At 37.9% G+C, this 12,159-nt stretch overlaps 1 protein-coding gene across 4 annotated transcripts in view; it reads left to right on the top strand.

Moving 5' to 3' along the window:
• The first annotated feature begins 907 nt into the window (after positions 1-907).
• Positions 908-12,159, top strand: part of furina (furin (paired basic amino acid cleaving enzyme) a) — a 57,172-nt gene continuing 45,920 nt past the window's right edge. For 2 of the 4 annotated variants that reach the window (XR_015865369.1, XM_088413098.1), the window contains exons 1-2: positions 908-1,070; positions 7,627-7,953. Coding sequence is in view for 3 of the 4 variants with exons in the window: in XM_088413098.1 (XP_088269224.1) it covers positions 7,660-7,953 (294 nt within the window). In the remaining variant the exon portion in view is untranslated. Of the gene's footprint in view, positions 1,071-1,409; positions 1,511-5,523; positions 5,575-7,626; positions 7,954-12,159 lie in introns of those variants that run through there. The other 2 variants (XM_088413100.1, XM_088413099.1) reach the window with 2 other exon arrangements.

Genomic DNA, 12,159 nt, shown 5'->3' on the forward strand with positions numbered 1-12,159 from the left:
GTGGCCAAAGAGATGGCCAGAGAGTGACAAGGTCGGATTGTCCACCAGGTATGAAGCGCCACCCCTGACAGTTGATTGAAATCGGACTGACATCATGTATACCACAAGGGCCCAAGTCTGGTCCCTGAGAGCCCATATTTAAGATCAATTTTAGAACCTGCCAAATGCTGAGTGTTGGAAATCTTGCATATTTGAATTAGAAAATATTATTTTCTTTATTCGATTATCTTGTCTGTTGTGTTTAATTTCTTGTCTTCGACCGTATGTACAGTACTTTGTTACATTTGCTGATGTTAAAGTGTTCAATAAATAATGATTTGTTGCGACAGCTGGGACATTTGGCTATTTATATGAGGTTTCCAAGAACGTTTATGGTCGAGTTACGATGACTTTCTAGTTACTTGCTCTTTGACGCTTTACATTCAATCACAAAAATATCTTACTCTCTATATGGGATGAATGGAAAATAGATGGATAGAGACACATTAACTATCATTTTTAGAGATTAAACGTATATTTAATGTTGGTCATGATGGTGGTGCTTGGTGGGTTAAGTATTTTTTTTTCCTTTGGCCCTTGGTGTAAAACGCTTGAGGACCATTGCTTGTGGGAGCAGTTTTCCAAAAATAAATAAAATCTGGGCTTGCCATAATATCTCTTAGAAGCACTGCATCCCATGGCATCAATTCATCATTTTTCTCTCCACATATTAAACCTTACGACGATATTTAAAAGCTCTGTGACCTAAGATTAAACTGGGTGTGTGCGTAGCCTGCGAACCACAAAAAGGATTGAGGTCGCCACGCCGATTTTTGACCAAGAGGTGGTGCTGTCGCCGCGTTCTACGAGTGTCTGTCTGGAACGTCCCTACTCGGTCCACCGCGCGTGACGTATTTCCTGGGGTTTGTGTGGACCTCTCCGGCGGCACACCACAGAGGGATATCATGACTATTTATAACCAGCAATTCTCTCTTATCAAATGTTCGGTGGTTTTTCCGCGCCGTCGTCGTTTCTAGCACCGCTGGGTGCGAGACAACACGCCGGATCGAGCAGCATGTAAACGTAAGCTGGTAAGTTGAGCCCTTCGTAAGTTTGCCGTTAGCTCTGACAAACACATTCGGACTTGTTTTGGTCAACGATCGGCTTTCCCGGTACCAAGGGGACGGCGAACCCGATTGGAACGTTGTGGTCTTGCCGAGCCAGGTGGCTGTCAGTGTGGCTCGGAACTACGATCTCACACACGCCGACGTGACGTCGACTGTGTCGGGTTTGATTGGGTGATGACCCGCGGCTTTCTTGTATTTGAAGGGAAAAAAAAACGTGATACGCTTTAGCAAGGGAATGTGAAACGAAAAAAAGGAGGCGGGGGCGAGTCTTTAAAGTCAATCTAGCTACCCTACAGTCGAAGTCGAGTTTGCGTTCCACTTTTTTTTGTGGATTTCGTCACGCAGACGGAGATCGCTGCCAGGCAGATGACTTATGTGCTGGTGTCACGGGCTTGACGCGTGAGGTGAGACCGACGACACGCTCATATCGGTCGATCCATAGCGACCATCTCGGTGGTGGTATTTTACGGACTACGGACCAGAGAAGTTAATCTCAAACACGCATTGCTTAGCATTTGGAAGAGCTAAAGAACAGACGAAAGTTGGATTTTATTGCTAAATAATTCACGATGTGCTCCCGAAAACCAGATATGCTCTTGGTTCTGTAGAATTAAAAGTGTTCATCTCTCATTTTATTTGTCATGAAATCCGTTCCTGATTCTGCTAAACAAAATTGCGTGTCATTTACTGGGAGTATTCAACTAAGGGTAGGACATTTCAAGTATTAGGTAACGCTCGGTTTTCAGGTCAGGTTTCAATACATTTTGGTAGGCTGTTCGTTAAATAAAAGTGACAACTTTGTCTCAAATTCTCTTTATTTTGTTTGTGGGGCAAATTTTCTAGAGTCCTAAATAACAACTTAATTCTCTTATCGAAACACAGCTCTCTTAAACTGCCTTTTATTTGTTGTCTATTTTATTTTCTTTACATTTTAAACAGTACTTGAGTATAAACAATGTAAAAGAAATTCAAACATACATAGAAACAAAATATTATTTATGTCAGAGTTGGATTGAATACGTCAGGTAGTATACACACACACACACACACACACACACACACACACACACACACACACACACACACACACAGTGCTCATAACTATGAGTTCAGAATGTTTAAGGACAAAGTAAATCATGAGAAAAAAACAACAATAAATAGAATGAACTTACCAGTAGCATCCGTTATCATCATGTTTATACCGCTACCACTGATATAACAGTTCATTTTGGTAGAAAAGTCCGCTTTTTAGGATGACTATTCATTTGTTTCATCGGTTCTGTTTTTTTTTTTTTCCTCTTAATGAGCTTCGGAGGCATTTTGTTTTCACTTCTTTACTTTCTGGCTCGTGGTTACCTGATATCATTATTTGACTTGTCACTGTTACCAAAAAAAAAAAAAAATGCAGAGTTTACTTCGTTTTGGGTCTAGATTTAGAAGGCATTTTAAAAAGGGAGAAAAAAAAAAACAGACCCCAGAAACTTGAATGACTTCTCCTGGGTCGTGGGTCGATTGGCCACTCTGCAGGCTTGACCAGTCGACCCACCTTGAATCCAACTTTGCTGTTGTAAAGGTGGGAATTAAAATGTCACTCAGAGCACAACACTAACGTAGGTCAAATGTTTCCATTAAGTGACCAAGCAACACATCTTCGACCACAGAATAGGGCTACAAATCTTAAACAGGAATAAGTGTTCCCGCTGAACGGGTTGTTTTTATGTGGCATGGTAGGTGCATTTTAGGGCATTCTTAAAAGACACTTATAACGCTGGTGTTGCCTTTTTGTCTGGCTTGACTTTAATGTGTTTAGCAAGCATTGTATTAGGATTTCAACACAGGTGACGCTCTGGTCTATTGCTTGTGCTTTCTTAAAAATATGAGACATGTTTCAAGGAAAGCTCACTTGTCAACAGGTTTCTCTACCTAAATGTTGTATTCAACTTTGAAAATGAAATCCAGACGTCTGAATGAAGTTGGTGCTCCAAATTTTTGTTACTGAACTCCTCTGCTAGTGCTCATAGTCATGTTTTCCTATATCCGTGAATCACAGTTTGTGGAGAATTTGTCATTTCTTGCCCTTCTGGCATCCCTGGCCGCAACTACTGTATTCTCAAATTGACCCCGCCTGAGCTCGGAATAAAGTGGAAACAATTTATAACAGGGTTACTGATTTTACGATGCTCTTAATGCAAAAATTCTATTTTGTTATCAAACTCACGAACACGCAAACACATGCCCCTGGGTCGCAGATTTTTGCCTAACACTGTAACACCTCGAATAACTATCCATTTATCTGGTTTCACTGTTATAACCAGCTCCTCTGAGACCAACCATAACTACACCATGAAACACAAAAGTATAACGTGGAGTTAAGGGTTCCGTTTTTTTCCCCAAAATTACCACTCAGGAATGTCATTGTTGACTTCATAGCACATTTGTCCAAAACAGTTTTAAAACTACCAATGTGCTTTCTCAAATTGTTTTTCACTTTTGTCTTTGCACATTGAAATTTTCTAAGTCATGGAAATCTACAGGTTGAATCAAGGAAACTAGACTTTTTTCCACTGCCCCTTTCCAATTTTGAAAAGCATTGATCAGAAAATAATTGTAATATATACAGAAACAATTTTTGTAACTCCTATTACCTGTGATGGTTGTACTGAAGTGATTTCTTCTAGACAGTGCTGCGGCGATCAAGCAATAATTTCCATTCTGATATCCTACTGGAATTCTAAATGAATAATGAGTATTTGGGTAAAACCTGGTTGAAAATATATGAACACAGAAGACCAAATAACACATTTCCAACATTTTTTTTTTTTTTTTCACTTTTTAAACTTTTTAAATGTCCCGAGCAGCACACTAGATTCTTCTCAGGAACATTTGATTTTAGATAAATACCCATCAATTTTGGTTTATAAGAAGGATTTATTGAGTAGAACAGCATATATAAAGTCAGCATGGTTTGTTCAAATGTGATCATTAGGTATGGCAACTGAATCATGCTGTCAGTATCTAAGTGTGCAGAGTTGATTACATTTATTTTGCCAGCCAATATGGAGCACTCAAGCTTCTAGCTTGTGGGTTATTCATTCTAGACACAGCTATAACTGAGCCTGATCCACTAGTAAACAATGGCAACTGCAGGCAAGGGCCAATGTCAATGTCAGCGTAATTAGGTCATTTGCTAGTGTCTTGAATTGGTGATTTGAACATGATATCAGAACAATTTTGTATTGTTTATATTGGGAGTTGGGAGCAACAATTGCACGCGAGAGACTAGTCAAGTTGTTACGCCGTGACACGCTGCCCGGAACAGCTTCAAAATAAAGGTGCGCCATGCCATTGTTCATATATTGTTTGGTTATCTCATGTTTATTTTAAAGTTGGCTTCCTCCGACATGTTTTACTGTCATGCGGAGCATTTACAACTGTTGCTGCGATTGGCTTGTATATTTTGAAACGTGTATAATATAACAAGTGATAAGTGTTTATCCATGGCAAGAATCGAGCGTTTTTTTTTTTTTTTTTTAAATCAATGTACTCAAATTACAAGTCGTTTCAGCCACGATTCTTGCTGTGCCTTGTGATTGGGTAGTAATCAATTCAGTGCGTGTCTTATTGCTTGCCTGTAGTCAACAGGGATAGGCACAGATTTGGACAGGTAGCGATAGAAAAAAAGATAGCTTTTTAAGATTCTTAGGATTTTGAACAGAATGGCTGATTGTGAAAATTTATATTACAGAGCGACGAATTATCATTTAAGTCCACCATATAACATCATAAAATCCTAGAACCTTACAAAGCACATTTTAACATTTATTGAAAAATACTTCACATTATTTAAAAAAAAAAACAAGAAATTAAGGCAAGCATTGGTCTGCTGAGCTGTTGGTAGAATACTGACTTGTTAGCTCTGAGTTGGTCCATTTATGTTTTGTAGAAAACAGTAGTTTGTTAAATACTATTTCTGCTTGCATACATTTGCACTGATATATTGTTTCAGTGTCTTAGAGAAGTAGATGTCAGATAATTAGAAAGTAACAGTGTTTTTTTTTCTTTACTTTTTTGGAAATGTACATATTTATCCGGTGATCCCAATTTCGTAAGGTTAGCATTATCCACCTCGTTTAATGAGACTCATTATGATTTCCTGTACTTCCTCTATTGCAAGTTGACTGTCTGACATGTGGTATCATTTACTGGGCTCCTACACGAGACCACTCACAATGAGATGGTGGGCTTTGCCTTGTGTGGATCGCAAGCGTTCCCGCACACACCAGTACTAGGCGTATGTGTGCGTGGGTGTGTGCGCGGATGCTTTTGAACCCTCCTGTTAGACAACTGAGTGGCTGAGCCTGTTGGTGAAGTCACAGACATCTGTATTTAAAGTCAGTGCGTACTAACCTCAAACAGAGGTTTGTGGACGTGTTTACTCACTGCACCAAAGGACAGAGGACAAAGTTGAGTAAGTTATTCTACGAATTTGCATTGTGTTTCCTCTTTTTTTTTTTTTTTTAACTTGGGTATTTTGTATTTAATTTTTTTGTGATTTCTTGTCTTGACAAAAAATGGACGGACAGCAGTTGTTTTGATTTTTCATTATGATCTCAGGTGATAAATAGAAAACTAACTATTGAAACCAAATCAAATATTAATTTCAGTTTTCATTTGTTTCTTCTTTTCACAGGAGACGTTTGACTATATATTTACAAATATTGGCCTTATGTTTTTTTTCTTTTAGTAATTATAGAAAGCTTGTTTAAAACCCCCTGAAAACAAGAGATCTGTCAAAAAGGTAGTTTCAGTTATTTAAAATATTGGATATTGTTAGCAAAGGTTTTTCACAATACATTTACCGCCAATGTACAATGTTCTTACATGAGTGTAACACATTTATCCAGTGATCATGTAATATTGGTGTTAGATTATTTTTTTTATCTAATGCAGGGTGACTTTGATCGGTCGAATGGCTCAGGCTGGCTTTGTTTACTCTGAACATGAACTGTACAATGGTCTCAGATCCACAATATGCTGCATGTGTCTGAGATGATTTTAAATCTGCTCAATTTTACTAGCTCGACAATAAAAGATAATTGGAAGGATGGATGGATATATGTCAGTCTGTGTGAAAGAGGATATTAAAAAAAATCTTTAAAGCCACTCAGCAGTGAAACAAAGTCATTTCTCCTTCAATTCAACAACAACAGTTTTTGTTTTGTAATTGGGCTGGCCTCAAAGAATTATTATAAAAAGCTGAAAAGTGCTTTCTGTGCATCTTTAATAAAATCAAGTGTTTACAGTCTGTAATGTAAAGTCATCTGATCAAGGCATTACTCATGAATATTTTTTTTGCTGATGAACAATTCAGCAATTTAATTTTTGCATTCTGATACGTGACCTCAAACAAAATATAAAATGAGCAAAAATGTGCACAAAATAAAATGTTTCTAATCATACTTGAACACGTATACAGCTAAACCATTACTCAGGTTAAACAACAGTAGCCAATAAACTTTTTACAGTGTAAATATTGACCTGTCCAGCACACGTTCAAATACTTTCACATGTCCAGACACTTTTCAACACATCTCAACGACGACAACGTATTGTGACGCACTTTGAATGTGGCTTGATGGTATAAAGAAAAACCATCGTTTCATCTTTTGGGTGGGCCGTCCCTCGAGACAGGACCATTCTATGAAAGCGGTGATATGTTACCACAGTTGAGAAAGACTGAAACGAGGTAAACACGTTTGACTGCTTAATACAGGAAGGAGTGAATTTGAGCAGTCCTATTCAAAGCATGGGAATCTACCTTGTGCTCAATGCAGATACTTGACACACTTTAAAAATGCAACCGGCATTTCATTTCACTGCTCCTTCAGAGTGCTTTGACAGGAATACAAAATATAGCATGTTGTTCATGAAATCCAGTTTGTGTTTTATTCCTTGTTTGTGATGCCAACTCCTGCTTGTTGTGGTTTCCAAGTTGTGTGTGCGGGGTTTCTCCAAACAATATTGCGTCTGGTCTTGATTGTTCACATTTTCATCTAAGTCTTCCAAAATGTAGTTGGCTCCCAGAATTCCTGCTCAAAGCCTTGTTATTGTTGTACCTTTTGGCAATACAGACTGAGGTTTCAAAATTGAAAAGTTCATCCCCTAAAGCCAGCTGTATCCACATTATAACAATAGCAGAAGAAATTAACCAGCTGTTTTTTTCAGTTGGCCACTTGTATTGTCCCAACTGCACTTGACTCTAACGCTGCAACTATCGAATATTTTTAGAATCGATTATTGTATTAATTAATTGAAAAGTCATTTGAATTTAAAATAATTACAAATCTTTTTTTCTCCTTTTTTAGAGATGCAACAATTAACAATTAAATGACAACTACTTTTCAGCTTAATCGCAAATTATTTTCAATTAAAGTGTACCTGTAGTGTGTGGTACTTTTTGAACTTGGCAAAATTGCTCTCTGGTATTTATTACTCCTCTTTCTCTTGTGGTTTCCATCAGGTAAGCTGTGACCTTCCCTTTCTTCATTTCTCCATGCCCCGACAAGTTCCGTGGGCAGCCCTAGCCTGGCGGAAAGGTGCAAGGCTCATAGACTGTGCTGCTTCCGAAGATCCCATGGCTGTTGACCCTCCATCTCCTCCTGCGAGTTGCCATAGGCTCACTCTGGTGGAGTTGATGTTATGGTCCACCTTGATCTTGCTGGTCTCTGGGCTGCAACCAGTTTTGAGTCAGAAGGTCTACACCAACACATGGGCTGTCCACATACCAGGAGGTCAGGAGGAAGCAGAACTAATTGCCAATAAACATGGGTTCATCAACTACGGACATGTAAGTTGAACATTTTATTTCATAGTGGTCTGGTTTGCATATCAACTGGAGTAGGGTGAAACAAAAATGGCTGCTTAATAATCATGCGGTTGCAAATTATACTATTAAATCGAACCAAGGAGATTTTAGTTTCCATTAGTTCCTGGTTCCTGGCTTGGTATCAACTGTAAACACTAATCGGCACAATGCTTAGGAGTAGTGATATAGTTGCATATGTATCCTCTGGGTCCAGTTTAATCAGTTTAACATGCCGTTTTATAGTACATCTGCGCCTGCTTATTCAGAAAGCTCCACTTGATTTTCAAAGCAGCATGATGTAAATCTAAACAAGTGGCCAAGGAATGTCATTTTCCCTGTGTTTCAGTAAGGTCTGTATTATCTACAAAATTTGGGCCATATTTAACAGAAAATCACTTATCACTTTTAGGTATATTCAGTGCTTTTGGGCAACATAATACATCTCAGACTTGCCAAATAATTGGTACAGAATCACAGCATGGGACTCCGGTAGTTTGAGGCAGAAAAAAAGAATGACAATGAAAAGAAGTGAGGTCACCTCCAATAATTATCTTGTGCTTTTTCGCAATGGCCTGTTTGTCAATCTTATTGTACAACAGGACTGGTTTGAGGACTCTTAAATTTGATGTTATGATGTCATCTCATTTTTCAAGTGTTTTACATCTTAAATTTATTCCTGTACGTTTACTGCCATTGATAACTCCCAACTGTTGACCTTTTATGCTTGGAATGTATTCTTCAGCAGCTTGGTTACGGTCTAGATTATTGCTACTGCTTTTTGAAGCCTGATCCTTTTTCCCCTCATTTTGTCCAAACAAACATTTGAAACCTGTGATTATGGTGACAGTGCTTTGTGAGCTATGTTTGGTCAGACATAGTCTGTGTCTTTCGCTGATGTCATTTCTCATTAGTGTTGGAATTAGGAAAGAAGGAAGGATTGAGATCAGGTCATTTTGCAGGGTTGACTTGAGTAAGTATTGTGTTAATGCTAAAAGCATTCACGCAAATACTGTTCTACCTTTTATTGTGGTGAATGCTGCTATGTTTTTCTCCCACTACATTTTGCCATTCCATTTTTTTCCTACTTTTCTTGACTGATTCAAACCATTCCAACACCAACATGTTCAAATAATTCCTGCTTCCAGGGATATTATCTTTCTAATTCTTAAGTTATCACTGGAAAATAAAAAATAACAAACAAATGAACGAAAAACTCATTCAAGGAATCAGGAAGATGATTTTGCACTTGCACATGTCTGGTTCACATTCATATGTACGTAAACATAGACACCATCGGAAGGTTCAACCATCATAACACTTTTGACAGCTTCTAACGATTATCTTTTCAGGCTACAAAGCATTGTTATAAAAAGGACAGTAAAAATGAACCGGTTTTAAAATAGGTCCTGGTTACATGGTCCCCATTAGATGGCTCTTAACCAAGGCCTTTTATGGCGGGTCCAACAGTGAACCCAGAGTATCACTTTACTTCTTTAAGATTGCCATGGAATTTCATGATCAAAACATGTGCCAGTACTAATCAATCAAATGATATAGTAAACTTAAAACAGATTTGTCAATGAGAAAACTGTAGCGTAACAAGTCATGATCCACTGACTGTACTAAACAGGCTTTATGTATTAGCTGGCAAACACTAACTGTGTTATCATCCCATTTGCTTTTTTCAGTTCCAACTTTACTTATTTGACAGGCCTAATATCAATATTGATGTTCTTCAAATGAAGAGGCCTTTCAAAGGAAGCCTTATGCACTGTTAAGTTGTTGGTCCATTTTGGAACTGGGGAATAATTAAAGAAAAGTTAAAGTAATTCAATTAAGAAATCGGCTGACTCACACGGCTTGATATTGGGATGAACTGCCAGCTTGCTTCTACGAACGCTTGTTTTACATTTTAAAGACTTTTTCTTGCCCGCATCATCAAACTTGCTCTGCTCCTCAAATGGAAATAAGATCTGGTTGACTTGGCGTTCCATTTTACTAGTATTCACATCATAATGTGGCATTACAGTATACGTTAACATCAGCAAGAGGTGCGTAATAAAATGACACTTTTAAATAATGAAGAAAAAATCAATTGCGTTGTCTGAGAAGAGAATCAAAGTAGACATGGGGGATCAACACTTCACACTGCGGAAAATGCATCAGCTATGCGCAAAGTAAGTGCTTTTTGCTCTTATCTTGTGAGATTCATTCCTCGTTAAAGACCTTGAATTTCTTGCATATCTGAAGCTACTCGTCTTACTGATGCTACCCTGAGGGCCCCCTCCCCATATTTTTTTTTGTTTTTAAATTTCCCAACTATTCGGTCTTGTCATGAATTTTGTGATCAAGGGGATGTCACTGTTTAACATGCTCTATAGCAACATTAACCTTTTGGTTCTACCTCATATGGCAATTTAATGACTTAACAGTACATTTGACAGCTAATGTATTTTTCAAATGAAACACCACATATGTGTAGCTTGAACAACAACAAAAAAAAAATACACCGAATGAATTTAAATAATGACCTATAGAGTTAATGGTTAAGTCTTCAGCAAGCTTGAGCCACATAAATGCTATTTTACAACGCTAAGAATAAGTTCACAGCACATCATGACAGGTTGATCAAAAGTGTTTGGGGCCATTATTCAGTTTGAAATCTATTTTTAATTGCTTAACTGGAGACCTTAAAAAGGCAAAAAAATACAGCATTCTTTTTTAGAGTGAAATGTCTTTTCGAGTGGAAAAGCTTTTGTTTTTCCTTGTGAATGATTAAAAAAGACTGCAATAAAAGGGATGTTGTTTTAAAAATAAGCTTCAGTGTGGCAGCTTACATCTCTCCGATTTTCACATCTTACAGTACATGTATGTTTATGTTCTAGGTTATGTTCAGTAGTTTGGAGCTTGTTCTTTTCCAAGTGGACTTTTCATCTTAGGTTGTGAAATTTATATATTTGGCAGGACAATTTCACTATGACAGCAACAAATCAGCAACCCATCCCTCTCTCAATTTTTCCCCATTTGGCTTTCCCTTGAAGAGTGTGGGTGTGTGGCAGGTTTTTTCTTTCCTGGGAGGGAGGGTGGGGGTGGGTGGTGGGGGTGACAAGCCCTGGTTCCACATTTCACTAATCTCTATGTCTATTGGGAGACATGTAACAGCCCATTAGCTACACACACACACATATATAAACATTTAGAGACCTGTGAATCCAACAAAGACTTTCTTTTGACATTTTGTAATGAAATAAAAATCTAGTGTTGGTGGAAAAACTTCAGTTTCTGAGCTGAGCAATGTCTTATGACTGCTTCCTTCTCATGTGACCATTTACAGTTATAATAGCCAGATGAACCTTGCTCACCATTAGTCAGTTCTTTTTATTTTTAGCTTCATGCTATCGACATCGTTGTGGCATGTCTCAATTGTCACAGTCCTATATGTTGTAACGTGACAGGATTTTCCAACATCGACAGTCTGTCTGTCAAAATGCTGAGTGTGCTAGGAATTGCCACTTCAACTAGGACAAACAGATGACTGACTCCAGGGGGAAAAAAAAAAAAAAAAAACTTTTTCTGTTAAAAAAAAAAAGTCCACACTTTTTGAGTTAAACGGCATGTGGAAAATTGACTAAATTTCACTTATTTTTTCAACAAATCTTTACGTTTGGTCAGTGCACCTGTTAATTGTTAAACTGTTTAGACATTTAAACAAATTTTGAGGGTTTCCTGAAAAGTGGCCATTTTATTTTGTATTTATTTTCAGTCTGTGGATTCTGCTTATTGTCAGCGATATGCCCTAAAAGTTTTATATTGGCTAGCCTAGAACCAGCATGTTTCGAACGAGACTGACAGCAAAAAATTCATAATTAGACTCTGGAGAACCGAAGCTGTGAACTGGGTTGGGAGGAATAAGATGTTTGAAAAAAAATGCTGAGAGACATCTAACAGGATTGGACCAGAAATGATGGCTGAAGAATGTGCCTGCTGAGCGCTGCAAGAAAGCCCCTCTGCACGATCTACAAAGGTGTTGCTTCAGTTTTATTGCACTGCTACCAAATGCAATTAATCTGACCGAAAAGCACCACCATTTTCTGATTTATTTTAAGATTACATGGGGTGCATATACAATATATAAATGAAGTTTCTCAACATGCCTTTTTTAGAAATTAAAATCAATAAAGATGGGCT

The sequence above is a fragment of the Hippichthys cyanospilos genome, chromosome 4 (genome assembly GCF_059441005.1).
Source record: "Hippichthys cyanospilos isolate Australia breed blue-spotted pipefish chromosome 4, RoL_Hcya_1.0, whole genome shotgun sequence".
Taxonomy (NCBI): domain Eukaryota; kingdom Metazoa; phylum Chordata; class Actinopteri; order Syngnathiformes; family Syngnathidae; genus Hippichthys; species Hippichthys cyanospilos.